Consider the following 21,204-nt stretch of genomic DNA (forward strand, 5'->3'; position numbering starts at 1 on the left):
CAATTGAAAAATTAGGGTGAAGTACTTTGAGCAGGTATTAAAAATGAAGCTGCCATGAGCAGATCTTGTTACTTGCCCTGCTAAGTGACCACAAGGATTATATGACAAAGATGGAATCAGAAAAGAGCTGTACACAATGCTCCTGTTTTTTTTCTTGAGTGTATCAGTTCAACAGTTGTGCATGTACCATATTGTAGGCTTTAGAAATTAAGGTGTCTATGGTGTTTCTAGTACTTTGGTGAATGATATATCCCTGAAAGCATCACCAGCTTATTGGCTCTGCAATGGAAAAGGGGCAGAAACTGCAGGAGAAAAGGTTTCTGTTAGTGGTATGAAAAATCAGCCTCCATATAAGCAGTTGGGCTTTATTAGGAAGAGCAGCAATTCCAACTGGATGGTTACCTTCTCTGTTTGGATTGCTGGGTTGCTGTGTAGCAACCTGTGACCCCCTGGGTTCAGCCCCAGCGTTGCTGCTTCTCAGTGAGTAGAGGAGGGAAGGAAGGAGCAGGGAGGGGAGTTAGGGTCTGAATCTGGGGGGGCAGTAGAGGTACTTTATGGGAACTGGGTCACGGGATGTGCTCTCCAGCTAGCTGTGTTATAGCAGGGCTGGGTTACCAGATACTTAGGGTATCAGTGTGCCTTAGTGCTGTTGCCTCTAAAAGAAATGCTTTTTCCTTCCTTTTTCCTTAAACAGTAATAATCACTCTTTATGGAAAACCAAAAGATTTTCATATTTTTGTTTTTTGGTTTTTTTTTTTATGAAGAATATTATGGCTGTGAGTACAGAAGCATATCCCATGCTGCAAGTAGGAATTGGCAATTTAAGCTGACACTGGCATGCCCTATTTATTGTACTATATTAAGCTAGCCACCAATAGAGGTCAAAATACGCTGTGTCTTCCTGGCATTTTGGTCTTTCTGTTGGTTTTGTGCCATAAGAGTAGAGTTACCAACTAAGGCTCACGTTTCAGACTATGGTCTGTCTTGCAGACATCACAGGTACAGGCTCTTAAGTGGGTTGAGTAAAAAGACTCCCCTCCTGGCTCTTTGAGCCATTCTGCTCATAACCAACAGTGTTCAGAGGGCAGGTTTGCTGTGCTATTACTCTTACATTACTAAAAGAAAAAAGAAACATTCTTTAATGCAAACTCACCGTGACCTTTTGTCACTGTCTTTCTAGTTCTATCCTTGGTTTTGTATTTGGAAATTATTAGGAAATAATTTAAATTCTTTAGATACATCTGGCCCTGGATAAATGGCATCATCTACTGTTGAAATATTCCTTATGACTTCACTGAATTTCTGGGCTATTGCCAACTTCAGACTTCTTCAGGCAAACATTTAATCCAAATGTTATCTCATTTTGACCAGTTTCCACCTATATTTTTATAGTTTGCAACACTTCCAGCAGCAAGACATGGGCTCTTTTTCATGGTTTGTTTTTTGTTGTCTTGAAAAATGTAATTTTGGTTCAAGTAAAGACATTTCTTTCTGTGTGTCTTAGGGGCAGTGGCCAGTACAGAAGTGAAACAGAAACTTCAAGAGTTCTTGTTGAGTAAATCAGCAACAAAAGACTCTCCAGCAAATGGGAAGAATCATTCCATGAATCGCCACCCCAAGCTCTGGTACACGTATGTTCACTATTGAGCCTTTCCCTTGCCTCTTTGCAATATCTGTTGAAACTTGACAGAGTGCTTCTGTCTTTCTGCAGTGGAAGACTGAAGCTGAACCAAGAAGTTAGCAGAAAGCTAGAAGTCTAATATTTCTGGTTGAACTGAAGAGTACTTGGTGTTTTGTGATGAGAACTAGACAGAAGAAGTTGCTGTTAGAAATGTCTATAAACTTTTTATTTCAGTTTCTTCCTCTCGATGCTATCATAAGTTTTGCAACTATACCTGTCAATTTTCCAAGTCTCTTCAATTTTTGCAGTTAGAACTACCTTCTGTTTGAATTACTTGGATTTTAGTCAATCACAAAACTTGTTTCTTCTTGAGAAGATGCTGCTTTCCAACAAAGTTGCTTGAATGGAATAACTCACAAAGATTTTTTGAAGAATAATGGTCATTCAGCTTTTCTTTCTCTGGTGGATTTTAGTATGCAAAGCTGCATATGGATGTAAGGCTTTGATAAGAATCTGCTTGGACTGTTGAAACAAGTGATTTGAGTCCTGTAATGGGCCTATTGGCATTTTAAGAGCTTACAGTTTTTACACTGTAAACCCCCCCTTTTTTTTTTAGTACTAATTAATTCCTTTTTAACCTCCATATTACAACAGACACATAAATCAATCGAACAAAATTAACTCTGGCTGCATTTCTGAAGGTCTTCAATGTTTTGCCCAAATCCACATTCAGTAGGACAACTAGAAATGCATATGGTACACTACATTTCCACCCACTACATGCTCTTTTTTGAAAAGTATTACTGAAGCCCTGCCTTTGGAGCTTCCATTCTGAGCTAATCAAGCTCATTTGTGGTAACATGATTTAATACACTGTTGCATGGTTTCTGGTGGAGGTACTAGATTTATAATATTTCCCCAGGTAATGTGTTAAATTCTCTTGAACGTGCAAAATTCCCAGACTAATAATCCGAGCTTAGTTCTGAGTCTTTGGGTGAGTGAGAGCAAGGAACTTCTGCAGAGGATGACACTGTGGAAAGCTGTACTTTCTCTAATTGTAGTGCCCTTCTTTACAGGGACGTATGGTTGATTATCCACACTACATTGGAAGGATAGGAAGAGACCCTCTTAGAGGCCAAGCAAAATCATGTTTAGATAAACACAAAGTTTGAAAGTTTGCCACCTTTCCTTTCTACCCCCTCTAAACAGAAAAATCAAACCAAGCAAAATGAAACCCTGTATCTGGGCCAAATGATGCAATTTCTTTGCAATGTGCAGTTTCCATGTTCAGAAAGGTCTGCCCACACTGTTTCTTTCATCCAGGGGTTGTCAGAAAGCACTCTTCAGCCTGGAGCTTCTCTGCTGACATGAATGCTATGTGCTGCAGAGTGGTGTGCTCACAAATCTTACCAGCTGAACTTAAATGCAACATTTGATCTACCTTGTCCTCTGTTTGCTTTTTTTATTTTTATTTTTTTTTTTTCCAATAGATAATAATAAATCATTGCTTCTGGGTAGTTCTATACAAGCCCCCCCCCCCCCCATTTTGTTAGAAGAGTCTGGATCAACGTACTCCTATTTGTAATAAACAAGAATTCAATGGCTTTTGCTGCACTTCAGCTGGTTCATATTAAAATGCAACAATCTAAAATGGTCAATTCCCCAAACTGGTGACAGATCCTGTCTGTAGGTCAACATGACTCTTATCCTATGTGACTTTTATAATGAGTGCAAAAAGTACGTTTTGGGGAATCCCGAGGAGTTCCATAACTTACTATAGAAGTGAAATTGGTTACATGAGCCTGTGGTTTGCGCACACTTAAAGGAACAAGAACATAAACACAGCTGAGACATGTGTACGACATGTGTAGATAGTTACTGCTGGTCACCTCAGTGACTGCTGATGTGTGACCTCTCTGTGTCTGCTGCAGGGCTGCCCACCATACCTCACTGGATCAAAGCTCCCCACCCCTGAGCGGGGCCTCGCCACCATACAAATACGCTTTACCAGGAGCACAGGATGCCAAGGATGATTTTCCACTTCGTAAAACGGGTGAGTTAACATAGTTCAGTCAAGCCCCTAACCCAGCAGTTCCCCCACCCTTTATTTTAACCAGGCTGTTCACCAGCATCATCTCCAAAACCTGTTCAGGATGATACTATGGGTAAGTTCAAGGAACCTAACTGCATCTTTATGAGGTCAGATTGACCACATGGTATCAAGAGTTCATGTTTCCCAGTGCTAACAGCCAGTGCAAGCTTCAGTCCTTATAAATTTAATTTCTAAACAGACCATCGTTTCATGGACCTCTTGTGGCATTATTTTCTTTGTCTCAATATTACCTCTGGGTTTATTAACTGTTTCTTTTGCATGATAGATACAGCACCTGTCTTTGGACAGTATGCTGCCTTTAGACAATGTTTTCAGAACATTTTGAGGGAAATTCATGGAAAGAGGAGGAATTAGACAAATATATTTTGTGTCGTTGGTTGTCAAATTCATATGCATACGAGCATACAGATGTGTGTTCTTTTTACACACAGGAATGTGTAATATTCTACACAGAAATGTTAATTGGAGTGTTTCAGAATGTTTCAGGGGATTTAGCAACTAAACCTTTTGTCTTGAGAGCAGGTGAACTGTAGACTTGACTTTTTCTGCACCATAAAGAAAGCTAGAAGAATGGTGGTGGGTTCCATGTGGCTGTTGCCTCAGGTCCTTAGTGCAATGACCAGTATCCAGGAATGCAGAGAGAGACACTAAGAGAAAGGGGGGGAAAAAAAGAAAAGAAAACATTGGATCCCTTATTGCCTGAGTCTGCTGTTGAGTGATACAGTTACATTCAGAGAGAAAGTCTGACCCCCTACTGTGCTAACAGCCTTTGAATGTGATTTAGCCACTGGGATATTGAAAACTAACTGCAAAACTGGTACTGACTTGAAAAGAACTGGCATTTGGAAGCAGCATACATTCAGAAAGAAAATCCAGTCTGTATCTAATACTTTGAGGCAGATTGTCTAAACTGATATTATATCCCCCAAATATTTTCAAAGGAATGAAAGCATGAAAAGCAAAATGCTAATTTATTCTAGCTGAATTACTCTTTGTGCAATATGGTGGCAATATTACAAGATTCTATAAAATCTTGTTCAGGCTTTTCAGTCACAATAAGCCCTTATGTGGTTCTAGGCTTAATACCACTGTACAACATACATTTTCTGTGCCAACAGAATATACATTTTCATTTTTGAAACAAAAGGATACAGTACATCTTCTAAATGCTGTGAATTCATCTACATGATTCGAAAAGGAAGTTTTAATATTTCTTCCATGTTTATATATCTTAAATGTTATGATTGATATTTATGATGTGTCAGACTGTTGATCTGTAAAACAAAACATTTTCAAACATTGTAACAGTAAAGTTCTCGTGCAGCTGCTAATACTTTTATATCTCTGTGGGGGTTTCAAAATATTCCTTAATTCAATTCCCATTGTCTGCATAAGAGGACTATAATATAATTAAATCCAGATGTTCTCTATATGTTATTCCAAATATTTGGGCATGCAATGCATCAGTTCCAAAATTGAACAAAGGACATGATGACTCTCTGAAAAGGTATCTACAGAATAAATAGACAAATACTAATATAATCATTAGCATAGCTGTTTTATGACATTTACATTGAGATTTTGAGAAGCAAATATAAATGAAGTGTCCAGCATGTTGTATGCTAGGAAGTGTATTTGATAGCCCTCCACATCTGTGAATGTAGCAACTGTTAAATACTGTGTTTACACGTCCACTCTCAGTCTACCAGAGCTGTTTATTTCCAGCCTTCAGCAACATCCCCACAAAGGTTCCAATGATTGTTCATCAGGTTGAGAGTAAAAGCAACAGGAACCAGATCGACACAAGTCAAATGACCCTAAACTGATCTGGGTGACTATAGGACCATCCTCCAGGCAGAGGGGACATTGTGGAGCCTGTGTCATCCTCATGGGACGTTACTAGACAAAGATGTCCCACGAACACTCATGTATATGGACAGGCTACAAGTCTGCAGAAATCTGACCTTTGCCATGAGGGGTGAACCTCTTTTCCTTCCCTGTAGGCTATGAATGCTTATTGCCACTGGCTCCTGGTAAACCCTCTGTGGTTCTGAAACCTGCATGAAGTCAGCGATTCATATGAAAGCAAACTTCACATTCCTTTCAGCCATAAGAAAGGAATACCTGTTGAGGGTTTTAATCACAGCTTTGTTTTGCTTCTCCCTTTTGTTTTCCACGCTCATAAAATAAAAACAGTGGCATCTTTCTCTTCTCTGATCTTAATATAATGTGCTTGGAATATAATTCTGACTTAAATCTGTTACTCTGAGATCAGATTTAATGGGCAGCAAAGCTGAACGATTCTCTCTTGACATCCTAATGTGTTTTTCAGTGCTAAGGGGACACCAAGTGTCACAGAGGCATTGTAAATCATGAGTCTTGCTTGCTCAGTTTCTTGTTCAGTAATCTGTTTAATCTTGGCTGAAGTAGCATCTCCTTATTAATCTTTTTTAAATTATTCAGAGAGACTGTGGTAAAGAGGAAAGAATTCTGTGCAATTGTTATTTGCTAGCATCTAGAATGATGGAATACGTAGATAACAGGGGAATCACTTGACTCTCTTGCTGCTTGTATGTTTACAGTGAGGTACCAGAGTAACATCCTAGTGCAACCACACTGTCACCTGTGTCACACTGAGTCACCTGTGGTTACTTGGTAACTTTCTTATCCATGTGGATTACTCTTTTACATACAGGATACAGCAGAACTTGTCAGCAGTAGTCTTCACAGAGCTTAGCTCTGTGCATGGAGGATTGGGACTGTCCTAGGGGCTAGAGGCCAGGATGTGCAGCTCTTTGCACAGCTGCATTCAGATGCTCTGTGTTGACAGACTTTCAAAGGAGCAGAGCAAAGGGAGCTGTTGCTTCATTGGACAGATAAATATACCATAAGGAGAAGCTGCACATCTGTAGCTGAGAGCAGAATTTAGCCTAAATAGCATACAATCAAATTTTTAAAATGCCCACAACTTTCACCATGGATACCAGTCATAACGTGTGCTTTCTGCAAAGCACCCAAAAGCCCAAGCAGTGCATGGCTCATTAACTTTCAATGAGACTAATGCCTCCAAATTACCCAGAGAGTTTTGAAAATTCCTCCCATTACTGAACACTTTTGAAATTCATACTGACTGTTGTAAGAGCTCTGATGGGAGCTGTACAGTTTTGAAAGCCTGATCATTTAATATGAGGAAGTTTTGATTGCTCATTTCCATAATTCTGCATCTATCTATCTGGAAAAATATTATCTACTTGACAGCATTGCTGTGAAACTTACAATGTAGCAAATGTATTAAGCCACACAGGCCTGATAGGTTGGAAGTTCTTTTCAAAGGAAATTCTTTGTTGGTTTTGGTTTTGCTGTGGTTTTTTTACCTTGTCAGAATAAATGCAGAGATTCTGGCAAATGGCCATAGCATTTGCATTTTCCTCAATCTGTAACATTTCATTTTCCTTGCTCAAGTGTTGATGCAAACCAGCAAAATCCAGTAAATTCCTATAAAGGTTAGCTCGCTCACCAAAGCTGTTTGCCTTTTTAAAATGTTGCTGTAGATGGAATTTCTCCATTTTGCCTCATGTTTTGGCTTTTGTTGGAAGAAATTCCTGGGGACATCAGCATATCAAGTCTAAAATGTTTTTTCTTTCCTGAGTTTAACACTGACTTTGGCAGAATGGGAATGTCAATCAGTATATCTATTTATTTTGGTCTTATGCCAGTTGAATCTTTCCTTGCTGATAGAGTTGTAAGCTTACAGCTTGCATGTAGTTTGCGGATCTGAAGATCATTCACAATAGTACTATTTGAGGAGATGTTTGTAGACTGCTCTCCAAAAGCTGGAATCTTGCTCAGTGGAAATTTAGCATGTTTTTTAAAAATAACAAATAGTACAAGGTTCTACTTGAAGAGGGGAAATTATGTAATTTCATACAGGAAAAAAAAAAAAAGAGGAGATGAAGGATTATTTAATATTGTGATGAAAGAGAGGGAGAAGGCTGTGCTGCACAGTCCTGAAGATCACTTTGTAAAAAACATATAAAGTTAACCTGATTAGGCAGTAGAATAACAGCGTGGCTCTTGTGTAATGGGAGTTAAAGAATCCTGAATTAGAACTCAGCAGATGTATTTTTTTTTTAAAGAAATTAATTAGAATATTTCCTTACCATTATTCTTTCTGCGCTTAGTGACTCAGTAATTTGCTGGAGCAGTTAAAACTGAGAAGAAAATATTTCATGTGTGAAAGTTTTTCTCCCCTTCCTTTTTGTGCCACCAAATTCCATTTCTGTTTGCATTTTCTAGGAAAACATTCTCCTGTGAAGTAACAGTATATGAAAAAAATCAATTTCTTTTGGTCTTCAGTAAAAAAAAAAAGGGGCTTAGAGGATCACAAACCCTCAATTACCCTGTCTGCCAAAATGAAGAAATCAACCTCAGTAGAGAGAAGCATTTTTTTCTCTTGAGTTTATGAGGGAACACAATAAATGGGAGAGGCACTCTCTTTATTGAAGCAGGAAAACAAGACCAGCATGATGTTATTCTTTGCATTTTAGCCCATTTTTCAGGGACGCTAAGTATTCCTGCCTCCCAGAGTCCTTGTTTTCCTGACTTAATGAACAGGACTCTGTGACATGCCCAAAGGTAATTACCAGTACTTACCTCAGAGTAAGAGGGAAAAAAAAAAAACATATTTATCCTGATTCCCAGCCCTTCTTTTTCTTGATTCTCTTCCCGTTAATCACCAGACATTTTTAGCTTCCAAAAATTCACTATCAGTAGCTTGAGTAAGAGGTCTTAGAAGGAGATTTTCACTTGCAATTGAAGAGTGAATCTGAAGCAAACTGTTGTTAGCAGCTTCTTCTGGAATCATGTCATGAATGGGCCAAAACAGAGTGGGAGCCAATAGCTCTAGGGAAATGTCATACCCTCATTGCTACTGTGCTGGGCTGCAGGCATCTCAGGTCCATTAAAGTTCTGCAGTGTCCTGAGTTGCAGGTGAGAGATGATAATGCTGTCACTCTAATTTAGCTGGAGTTAGAGGGGAAACCTTTTGAGATAGCTTAAAACTAAATAAAAATGAGTAGTAGGTTAGGCTTAATGACACTGTCAGCGAGAAAAGAACTTGAGTAGGTGTCACAAGCTTTGGTATCATGAAAGCTGCCAAGGTCTGTGCCAGGATGCAAAGGGAGCACCAGGATGATTCACATCAAGAACACCATAGTCAGTGCCAGATTGTTGCTCTAATATATTTTACTTGACACTTACTTTTAATTGGAAGGGAAGGTGTAATGTGTTGGTGATTCTTGCTCAGTTTCGAGATGAGCTGGATAAAGTTTTATTAATGTATATCTATTTTAGAAAAAATCCCACTACTTGTACATGAATCACATTTTGTATTCTCAGTAATTACTCTGTTGTGCTAGATACTGAACTGTCTTGATGGCTAGTCTAATTATGCAGTCTTGATCTAAATATTTAGTTCTCCTTTTACTGCCCAATGCACAGCCAAAATGAATTACAGAGTTCTGCTTCATGTGGTTATGTAAAGTTGTTTTTTTTTGTACAAACTGCGTACATTTTCAGAAATGTTTTATAAATCAGCATTATTGACTTATGGACTTTTTGACTTACGGACCTAAAGGAAGCAGCTTAAATAAGGAGCAGTCCTACAATAGAAAGAATTTTAGGAGCATCCTGTCCATTGAAAATGAAGTGGAATGGTTTTAATGGGCATTTCAAAGTCAATTCCCTCTGGATAAATAAGTAACAAAATATTGCATATAAAATCTGTGACTCTTTGAAGTCAGTAGAAACTGCCCTGTTTGATTTCAGTGTCTAGGGCAGAGACAGTTGAAAACTTTTAGAAAAGTAAACAACATCTAAGAGATGGCAAAAAAGAAAGCAACAGAGGGTGAAAAGTGGAAATCACATGGTATCAGATCATCCAAAATAGAAGACATCAGTTAGTCAAGATTGCACTTTTCCAACTCCTGCAAAACATAGTTCCACTGAAAAAGCTGTTCAAACCCACAATTCTAATTAAGGGTTTTAACTGCCAAATAACATGTTCTGGCTAAAGCCAAGTAAGTATTACAGAGCCATTCATGAACAACGGCATAAGCTTTGTACTTTGCTTTTGATTTTCTCATGGGAAAGTAATATAAATGAGAGTGATACCTCCCTGTTGGCTTTGACTGTTAGAAATGCAAAGCATGCTGAAATTGTACATAATTCTCTTCCAAAGGAAAGGAAATAGCATTTCAATGGTTTTCCTCAGTGTCTCGTTGAGTGTGTGGTGGTGCACAATTATTCCTGTTCAATTACTCTAACAGATGGAAGGTTACATTGTATATTTAGCTAATGAAGCTGTAGGGGACTGGTATTATATCCCAGAACATAAAGAATCTATCTAAAAGTAAACTTGTTTTAATTCAGTTTAGTTGTGAAGGTGCAGTGTCTATATCTAATCAAGATTTTAAACAGGTGGGGGGGTTTCTCCTCACTTCACTTAACATGGAGAGAGACTTTCACAAAGACAACCTTGCCTGGAGAAGTTAGACAAGTATGTTTTAGAAGTCCAAACAGCTTGTGTACCAATTTTATCTTCATTTGTCTTCAGTGAAGCTGACATGGCTATTCTCGAGCTGAATGTGGCCCATAGTTCTTGTCCTCTAGGAAAGCAAGATACACTGAGTTTTGCTTGCTTTGGTTTTCTGGTATCCTGTACTATGTGTTTTGGCTTGGGACAACTCTGAAAAGTACAATTCAGCAATGTAGACCTGCTCATCTCTCAACTGATGCTATTGATACCCCATTAAACTGGGAGAGAAGGTCATGTTGTTTCATCAGGAATTTCTGAAGGTTGATGAAATTGTTTTTTGCCTGCCATCAATGAGTTATCACTGCTGGATATTTTCCTAGATAGAAATCTGTGGGATTTATTCACCATATTAACTATTTCCTTATTGTATGGGACTTGGAGAACAACATAACATTAAAAATTCTGTAGAATGTAAATCATGTATCTGAGGGTCAAATTGTGACCTCTCAATAGCCTCATCTTTGGGGGCTAGGGGATTACCTCTGGCACTTCTTCACTGAAGAATGTATTTTATTCTTGTGCAAAACTAGTGATTCAATGGATGTTGCAGGAAGTCTTAACATGAAGAATGGCATTTGCTGTGTTTGTAGGAAGTATGGTATTGTGTTCCCATTGCTTCTTTCTATCTAGACTGGTGTATGTGGTCAGAAGTGGGGGCAAGCTTAACCAGTGGAGACCTAGTCAGAAGGACTGGTAGTCATGTGTGTATAAACTTGGTTACTGAAATTCAAATGAGGAATACTCTCTGTTAAATGGCTCATTTCACCTTCTTTCACCTTCGCTTCACCATAACAACCCCATGCAGCACTACAGGCTGGGGACAGAGTGGTTGGAGAGCAGCCAGACAGAGAGGGACCTTGGAGTTTGGATTGACAGGAAGCTGAACATGAGCCAGGTAGCCAAGAAGGCCAATGGCATCCTGGCCTGTATCAGGAACAGCGTGGCCAGCAGGTCTAAGGAAGTGATTCTGCCCCTGTGCTTAGTGCTGGTGAGGCCACACCTTGAGTACTGTGTTCAGTTCTGGGCCCCTCAGTTCAGGAGGGAGATTGAGGTCCTGGAGCGGGTCCAAAGGAGGGCAACCAGGCTGGTGAAGGGACTCGAGCACAGATCCTATGAGGAGAGGCTGAGGGAGCTGGAGCTGTTCAGCCTGGAGAAGAGGCTCAGGGGAGACCTCATCGCTCTCTACAACTCCCTGAAAGGAGGTTGTAGCCAGGGGGGGGTTGGCCTCTTTTCCCAGGCAACTCTCAGCAAGACAAGAGGGCATGGTCTTAAGTTGTGCCGGGTGAGGTTTAGGTTAGATATTAGAAAGAATTTCTTTACAGAGAGGGTTGGATTGAAATGGGCTGCCCACTGAAGTGGTGGATTCTCTGTCCCTGGAGATATTTAAAAAGAGACTGGATGTGGCACTCAGTGCCATGGTCTAGTAACTGTAGCAGTAGTGGATCAAGGGTTGGACTAGATGATCTCAGAGGTCCCTTCCAACCCAGCCAATTCTATGATTCTATGATTCTTTCCCTTCTACACCTCCTGAGAACTCAGATGCAATATATCTCCCGTATGTGCTATAAAAATGCAAAAAAATACAGAATTTGAAAATGAACAGGGAAAATGAGAATTATTTTGAAAACATCCTTGTTCTCCCCTGTTTATTATTGCAGAAGTATATTTATTCACATGGAAATAGATTAAGATGGACCTGATGTAACTATACTATGCTGTGATTTCAGCAGACTTGACATGTAATGAAGACTCCAGAAGCCCAGTGAAACAGTGGCCTCTTTGAAACCTCCCAGTTGTTGCAAATGCAAGGAGATGCTGTTTCTGTGCTAAAGGAGTAGAATTTATTAAGAATTCTATCCAGAGACCTGTTCTTTTGCCTCACAGCTTATGTGCAGAACAGATGTCAATGGGAAATGTATCACACTCATCAGCCTTTCATGAAATATATAAAGTTCTCTAATTCTGGCTAAATGCAAGAATTTAGTGGTTCTAAGAATACTTAGCAAGAATCATTAGTTCTGGCTAAGTAATTCCTACATCTAACTCGATAAATCATTCCTGGTAAGACAACACTTGTTTGAATGGATAATAAAGCAGAAATTTTATGTTTCAAACAGACTGCAATGAATAACAAGAAAAAGCTAGATATTTGAAACAGCTTCAGGGAATATTTCATTTTTGAACCTACTTTAGGAAATCAGTGAAAAATTGCTAATCTTATTAAATTGGCTTCCTTAGCCTGAAGAGAGCTGAAGGGCTGTGAGATTCCCCTCTAATCTAATTAGCTTTTTTACCATGCATTTCACTAGATCTGTTTTTTTATTTAGGGAATGGATATTTACCTTAGTCTACATAAATAAAGCATTCTGCCTTTTACAAAAGTAAAATAAAGCAAAGGACTAAAGGGTTTCACATATGACTAGCACTCCCCTTAAAGCAACTGGTTGTACAGGAAACAGTTTCAGTATATGCTGAAAACACATTAGGTGATGCAAGCCAGAAAAACACAGTGTCTCCATCCTGTGCTGCTGTATCTGGTGCTCCCGCCTCGTTGGGACCACCCAGCGGTCAGGTCCATGTAGTTCTTGGAAGAGCTTTAGAGGGCGTGTGTAAATAGCTTTCAGTCTCATGAATCTAATTTAAAACTCTTTCATAAAAAGCATTTTAAATTGCCAGTCTTTAGAAGTCAAGTCGTTGAACCTACTGAGCTGTGTGCTACATGCTGGTATCTCCCTGCCTGTCAGCCACTGGGGAGGATGTCCTCATCATTGTGCACTATTGTCTTGTGTCAGGATGTGGCCTTCTTCAGCAAATGTCAGTCAGTCATGTATGGAAATAGTCACTGCTCATCTTGCCTGTGCCTAACAGTCAGCTCTATGGAGGTGGCTGAAACAGTCTGTGGCTGTCTACAGGAAGCCAGAGCAGAAGTCACAAACTCCATGCAGAGCAGAGACTGTTTCCTTGTCTGCAAGCACCACGTGCAGCAGAGAAATGGCTGTGAGACCATGAGGTCTCTCGGATTAACTCATTTGCAGCTCTCCACAAAGCACCTGAGGAAGCTGGAAACAGTTTTGATACCTGACCTGTGTTCTCTGCCTCTTTGCCTGGCTTTGGTTGCTTTTGTTGCTCTGGTGAGGAGGCCTGGATGGTGCGTTGGAGTATCTTGTGCCTTTTCATTCTACCTACATACCTGAGGGGGAAACTGGGAAGTTTCTCCTTAGCCCACTACTCTCAGGTTATCTTCTTAGGAACCTTATGTATGCTTCTTTTGGCTATTTTCAGTGGTGCAGCGGTGACGTAGGATTTCACTTTTTCCTTAATCTCCAGGTCATGGTGTTGCATAGACAGGCGGGCTGCTTTTTTATGTATGTCTATGACCATGGTGACTGGGAGCCCTCAGCAGGGACCAGGAACCTGTTGTGCTATGCAGTGGACCCAGTGAAATGAGGATCTCTTCACAGTATGTTTTTTCCGCTTCAGCTCCTCCTGCTTCCAGTGAAGTCATGACAGAGACCTCAAAATTATCTCATTAGCCACATTCAGTGTCTTGAAAATTCTCCATTGCCACACTGGTAGAAAGAAACTTGACCTATTATAAACCACTGTGCTGGCAATACCACCATTGTGTTTGTGCTAACCAGGACCATCTCAATATTTTCTCTTGTGCTTCTCATAGTTTCTACCCATACATCATCTTTTTTGGTCCTGTAACTTAAACTTGAAGCTTTTTCAGGCATGGATTGTTGTGTTGTGCTGTGAAGCATATAATACTTCTCTGTGCATGGGTCTCAGAGCAATAGTATACAAAATATCAGTCTGTGTGGTGTGAAAAAAAGAAAGATTCCTGGATTATGTATTTATTCATACCTGTTAGATGTAAGCAGGAAAAAACAAAAACTTCTGCATGGAGTACAGCAAGGTTATATTCAAATCAGTATAATATATGACCCTTCACAGCTTTAAAATAAAAGACAGATGAAGAAATACAGAATGCTAGTGGAAATTTATTTCGAGATCATGAAATCTTTGTTTTTCAGTGTTTCCCTTAACTTAAGTATGTTAGAGAAGTCCAAGTTACTGTTTCAAAATGATCTTGGTGATAAGAGCGGTGTCTGTGCAATAGGGAACAATTTCTCTTTCTCAAGTAAGATGGGAATTTTGCTGCTGTTGTTCATGCTGTTGTTGGAATCTTCGTAGACAAATATAGCATCATTTACCTCGACTGCCCCACGGCTTTTCTAAGCCAGCCTGCCAGTGAGGAAAAGGAAGTGCTTTCAGTGCAGAGTTTTTCGAAGTTCAGACAAAAGCTCATTTTCTGTTCTTCAGGTTTCCTATATATGGCTTTACCCCCAAGATGAGGACCTGCTCACTATGCACTGTATCCCATCCCCCATTTCCTGCTTGGATTCATTAAATGCTGATTTGAAGTTGGCACACGCTCTTCTGTTACAAAAGTAGTACTGTGTTCCAGGAACTATCAGAAACTAGTGCATTATTATCTTTTGCATTCCCTTCATATATATGTCCTCTCCCCATGCATAGAAAGGACTTTTTTCCCTTCTTCTTAAATATCTCTGTGTGCTTAATAAAAAGAAATAGTGAAGCAAACCCCTGTCAAAGAAACCTCAGATCATTTGGGAGTAATCTGGCCCCAGGCTATCTTCCTTAATTCTGCTTTCTGCAAATTGATAATATTAAGCAACGTGGAGTATTAGGCATAACTTCACTGAATCATTTTCCTATCTCTCATGCTTGTGTTTTTTTCACCTGAACAATGATAGTTGTTGTGGTGAAATTTATTTATACCTATATAGGACCCTGTATAATTTCTATTCATAACACTTGCTTTCTTACTTCTTTCTGGCTATATGAATCTACCATAAGAGACAAGGAAACTCATTGAGGCACTGTCTGTCTTCTCCACCGAGGATCAAAGTTTTCAAGTCTGTAGAGATAATTGCAAGACATGCCAAGGTGTTAGGGAACCCATCCTTGGGTTGCCTGTGATATCTTCTGTTGTTTAATACTATTTGTCTCTTTCATACCTGTTTCCCACTTGCAGTCATTTAAAGAGTAATACCTGTTCATTATTACCAGCACTAAAAAGAGAATGAGCCAGGTAATAGCAATGAGACTGAACAAGCTGTATCACTGCTTCATCTCATTATTCCAAATTATGCTGCAGTTGAATAGACAAAGTAATTTTCAGGGTATTCTTTCCTGAAAATCCACTCAAGTGATTTCCATTGAGATCAATGATATGGGCTTTGATGGCATTCAGAAGAAACAGCTGTGTCTTTTTGTTTTCTTTGCAACAAAACACTCTGGAAGTGGGAACTGATTATTACTTGTTCAGAAGTCCTGAATGTGTAGAAGCTCAAAGATTAGTGGAGCAAAGAGGTTAGGCTAGTAGTGACCAATTGGGCCAACATCAGATGTATGCTGGTTCTTAGTAGGATTTTAGATTCACAGCCAAACCTACCAGCTTGCTGCCAGAAAAACATTCAGCCCTGTTTTCCTCAACTGTCACACTCCTGGCCACTGCTCTTCTTTTTCTCTTGTCTCTGACATTCTAGCTCCTTGGTCAGATGATTCAGTCCCTTATACTTTCAGGTATAAGGGACTCATTCAGTACCTCCAGCACTGTGGAGAGGTCCTGTTTCCTTAGGAAGGTGAGATACATGATGTGTCCTATGTAGGGTAGAATTTGTCTAGCTTTGAGACCTGGACTCCACTGTTATGCTTGGTGTACAGAAAGTTACCAACATGTGGTAATTACCTTGCTGAATCAGTGTCTTGGTTTATGGTTGAATAACTGCAAACAGTAACAAGCTGTCTGAAGTTCTCTTCAATGATTTTGTGGTATTAATGGAGCAAAAAAAGTTTAATTCTTGGGGGCTTGTATCTGTAGATGGAAGCTACTCTGCAGCAAGCTGGTGAGTAAAGCTTTAGCCTCAGAATTTATTTGTCACTGGTTCCCCATGTGATGCTTCTTTCCCACATGGAAAATGCTTTGGGTGATAAATGTAGTCAGCCCTGGCAGTGGATCAATTAAGATGAGCAAAGGTGCTAATAATGTGCAGCAGAAATACTTACAGTGCTGGCAAAACAGTTACTGTAAGCATTATCCCTATACCCCTGTTATAGTATTGAACTATGTTCTCATTTGAAACATTAGGAAGATTAATTATACTTCAGTATTTGCTGAAGAGGCTTTTTAAGTGCCTGGCAAATACTAGAGGAAGAATTTAAACTTAAAAAAATGTTTTCAAATTTTTTCACTTTATGTTCAACAATACTTCTGCTTCAGTTTTGGTGGGCCTGGATGGTACAGTGATATCTGCAGTCACATACCAAGTCAGTGTCTCAACCACAGGCAATTACTGAGAAATCCCTTCTCAGTTCTGCATTTTTGTCCTTTGGAGCAGACATGCTCAAATTGGTTATATTTATATATTTACTAAATTTTTATTGTTAGCCACTGCGTCCTAGCTGGTACAATGGTAGGAGCTGGCAGTGTCTTGTGGGAGATGTACAAGAAAGCCAGTATTTGAAGCAAACACTTTTCAAGCCTTGAAGTTTTTTTTTAATTTTTTTTTAATTGGAGTTGTATAATTTGAAAACTACTTTTCTCCATGCCATTTAATTTTAAAATTGATTATTTCCATTTTGAAATTATTTCATCCTTCATGCAAGGACTATCTTCTCAGCTGGCTCATATACTCAGACATTGATGTCAAAGTCTGCTCTCTCTGCTTGTATGATTGATTCAGATGCAGATATGTTGGGAATGAAGTAAAATAGAAAGGCAATTGCTGTGACTAAGCATGAAACATTGATACAGAAGTGGAGCTTTCTCCAGTGAGTGTTGCAGAGGATTTGTATCACATTAATCTGTCACAGGCATGGAAGTATTCTCCTAAGTTTCAAGAATATGGAAAATGTATAAATCAAAATAAACATAAGTGAAAAAGCCTTTTATTCCAAATTTCATCATACCTTGGTGAGATCTGTGGTGAAAGCTTGTAGTGTAATTTTAGCCCATGTTATACTTTATATTTTCAGTTTCATAGCAAGTAGTATCTCAGCAAGCAAGTCATCTGTACTCCACCACTGGAACCATTTCTCTTAATAATTGTAGTAACTGACAAAACAGAAATTTCTTATTAAGTCATTGTTAAAGATTTCCAGTGTTTTGCTAGCTTGTGTAGTCTGAAATGCACTTGACAAGGGTGTGCTTGCCAGGAGTGATGTAGTAGGTGACACTGTAAGCCACTGTAAGCACTCCTGAACGAAGCATTTCTAATGTCCCCATCCCTAAGGGAACAAGTGGGAGAGGAGGAAACAAATGTGGGATGTTACATGCTGGGCAGGGACTGGAATTAGGAGCTGGGCAGGATAGAGTTCCTGCCTCAGTGTGCCAAATGATATAATACTGAATTGAATGAAGATGTCATTTATTTTGTTTTTCTGCTGACTCTTGGTCCTTTGTTGGGCCTGGACTTATGTCTGTTCATAGGAGAGAGAACTGTTCCCAGTTTCCAGCTCTTTCTATTTTGAGATCCTGCTTAGCCAAGCCTCGGTTCCAGAAAGGAAAATACAAACAAATTCTGTTCCACAATTATCACTAGCTCTTAGCAGTCTGTTTGATAGAGGCTTTACTTAGAAGTAAATGAATACATGAAACATTTTATCATGCTAAAAATAACACAAAATAAAAAGCATAGCTGAGCTTCATCTCTAGCCTTCATATGGAAAGACCATGTCCGTTTAGGAAACAAAGGTGGAACCTGACCAAGGTGCATTAAGTATAATCCTAGGTTTTCTGGCAGTTAATCCTACCTCTCTGTTTTTAGAGCATATATTTTTCTGTGTAAATGTTCTTAGGACACTCTCATAAATCCTGTTGTTTGGTGTGTTATTCAGAAAACGTTGAAGTTCTGTGCCTAAAATTGCTGACCAAGAAATGTTCTGCCAGCAAGGCTTGTCGTAATTTATATTTCTAAGAGAAATCAAAAGGCACCAGTGGAGTCTTTTCTCTATTTCTGTCATCAGACCATAATTGAATTATAAGGTTCCAAGTTTCAGGTTGTATTTCTATCCAAGTTTTCACCTACAAGAGAGATAAAAATGATGTAGAATAAAACTTTCATTCACCTCTAATTATTACTTATGATATTAAGAATAATTAATGGGTAACTTCAGAGTTGAAATGGTATGAGAAAAATACTGGTATCCAAAGCTTCAGCTCTGTTTTTCTCAAATGGAGTTGTATGAGAAGCAGCAGGATGACTGGAGAGAATGGGCAGTAAAATATCTGCCTCCAAACCCTCCTTAGATCATGTTATGTCCTACAAGAAATGTTACTGGTGTCTGACCCAAAGCAGTAATTTGATTTATTATAATTTCTTTTCTTCATTTCATTTCCAGCTTCAGAGCCCAATTTGAAGGTACGTTCAAGGTTAAAACAAAAGGTGACAGAAAGGAGAAGCAGCCCTTTACTCAGGAGGAAGGATGGAAATGTTGTCAGTTCGTTCAAGAAGAGACTCTTCGAGGTGACAGGTAATTAAGAATGGAGAAATTCTGTAGCAGCTGTGACTGTTTACAGAATAGTGGTGGTGTTTTAAGATTCAAACTGTTTGCTAACAGAAGGTTGTATCCTTTTTTTTTCTGATGCCGAAAATAAGAGTATTGAATAGTTGCATATAAATAACTTTCAATCTACAGCTTTCTACCACTTATTGTCACTATGAAAGCCATACTTTCCAACCAGCTTGGAAATAAATAGAAGAACAAATAAATGGTTGACTTTTTGTGGTGAGGAGCACTAAAGGAGAAAACAAGAATAGTCTCTTCCCTTAATCTGTGTCTTCTGTACATTGACAACGTTCTGGGTTTTGCATCCCCCCCTTTCCATCTTCCATGGAAAATGCAGATGCTCATAGCAGATACAAGAACACCTATCAGGTATTACTTACATTAATAAAGGAAATTTTGGAGTCCTGTGTTTGGCCCCTCTGGTTCTCTTGTTTGAAAATGTAAAAATTAGTTGGTTTTGAGGTAAGGGCTCACCAAGTTGTTTTTTTAAGAAGAGTTGAAATGTGTAAATGTTCAATGGCATATTGTTGATCATAGCAGATAGCAAGTAGTCTTAGAGATTCAGAGGGAATTTTTAGATATAATACAGAATTATGTATACAGCCTGTTGTTTAAATGTCTGTTCATACAAAAAGTGCTACTGTAATTTTTCGAAAAAAATTAAAAATAGTGAGTTTGTGTTCCTGCTCTTCCATGAAAACTTGTGAGAATACGATGCAAGAACTTTACTTGACCAGTTAGTATACTCAGGTACAGATTCATTTCAGTAAGTTGAGGTCAAATCTAGTAGGAAAGAAGAAGAATTCCAAGAGCGAACTAGAAAATTTCCACATAACTTCAGTCAAAGTGAGAATTTATTTTTGCATTTGAGATAAGGCAAAAATAATGTTTCCATTACATAAATTTATTTTGTGTCAGTGTAGGCTTGGAATAACTTCATACAACACATGACAAGATCATCCTCTTGTCCTTTATCTTAAACAGAACTCAGAAATTTAAATTCGAGATAGCATGCAGTCTTTCAAATGCTATTTAAGATTATTTTTTTTTTTGATGCAGTAAATACTCCCTCATATTTATTCCATATGGTAAAAGTGGTGTATGTTTTGCCATTCTTATTTCTGTAGGTAATGATTAGTCCACCACAGGCTCTTCCCCTTTCTAAACAGAGAGGGGATGGCAGTCGGCCTCATGAATTGACGACATGTTATCATGACCTTTGCAAGCCTGCTATCTCTGTCATTTTGATCTCTTGCAGAGGCAGGAGTCTTTGCAATTAAAATGAAAAGCCTTTCTTTTCTTCTTCCTCATTACAAGTTCTGTATCTGTATCTCTGCCTGATACTGTGTATCATGCCATCTTCGTGGGAAAAATAAATAGAACATTCTTCCTTTGTGAAGCAAACAGATCAGGAAGGGAAAGATGAAGAGTATCTTTCCTCATTAGCACATTTTTTTTAAAAAGGAAAATCAAAAGAAATTGAGGATGAATTTCAAATCTTTAACTGAAGTAAATAGTTTATAACCTATAGATACTTTTAGCAGCAAAAAAAGTCCTGTGTCATAAAGAGTGGTAATCAAGATTGTGTTCTTTTCCAGTGTGAAATTCATGGATGTTTAACCTGTTTTCCAGAATCCTCAGTCAGTAGCAGCTCCCCTGGATCAGGTCCCAGTTCCCCAAGCAATGGCCCGACCAGCAGTATAACAGAAAATGAAACCTCAGTTTTGCCATCTAATATTCAAGCTGAGGTGAGACTCTTTCTTTTTGTTGGGTAGATAATTGCTCAGATTTCTGGGCTTGAGAGATTTGAAGCTTTAATTTGATCATACTCACAACAAGAGTAATTGCGGTGATAATCAGGACACTGCAGGCTGACATCAGAGTATGTTATATATAATACATCTTCATATATGAGATGCATGACCAGAAGACTCCTTGATAACAAAAATCCAAACAAAAGCAACAATAATGCTACTGAAAGAGTGGGAGGGAGCTGTGGAAGGAACTTGGAAGCATCTGTGTTGCAGAACATTAGCTTCTGGGATAACCTGAAGAGGTGCACAGTGCTGAATGCTGGTGAAGAACTTTCACGTGATTTAGGCATTGGTGATGCTAACACGAGTTATGGTGATCCTAGGTTCAGGTGGGTGCTGAAGTAGTTGTGTTTAATTACAGTATTGGAATTAGGTGACTAAATCCTGTTTCACATCTGCCTGCTATTTTACTGTACCTCAGTTTCCTTATCAGGGCAGTAGTTAGCAACATAACTGACGTGCC

At 38.9% G+C, this 21,204-nt stretch overlaps 1 protein-coding gene across 4 annotated transcripts in view; it reads left to right on the forward strand.

The window, feature by feature from the left end:
• The window catches only part of HDAC9 (histone deacetylase 9), a 453,995-nt gene that overhangs the window by 233,623 nt on the left and 199,168 nt on the right, over nt 1-21,204 (forward strand). For 2 of the 4 annotated variants that reach the window (XM_030444747.1, XM_030444746.1), the window contains exons 6-9: nt 1,505-1,631; nt 3,553-3,674; nt 18,760-18,891; nt 20,560-20,675. In XM_030444747.1, the coding sequence (XP_030300607.1) occupies nt 1,505-1,631; nt 3,553-3,674; nt 18,760-18,891; nt 20,560-20,675 (497 nt within the window). The remainder of the gene's footprint in view (nt 1-1,504; nt 1,632-3,552; nt 3,675-18,759; nt 18,892-20,559; nt 20,676-21,204) is intronic. The other 2 variants (XM_030444749.1, XM_030444750.1) reach the window with 1 other exon arrangement.

This window comes from Calypte anna, chromosome 2 (assembly GCF_003957555.1).
Source record: "Calypte anna isolate BGI_N300 chromosome 2, bCalAnn1_v1.p, whole genome shotgun sequence".
NCBI lineage: Eukaryota > Metazoa > Chordata > Aves > Apodiformes > Trochilidae > Calypte > Calypte anna.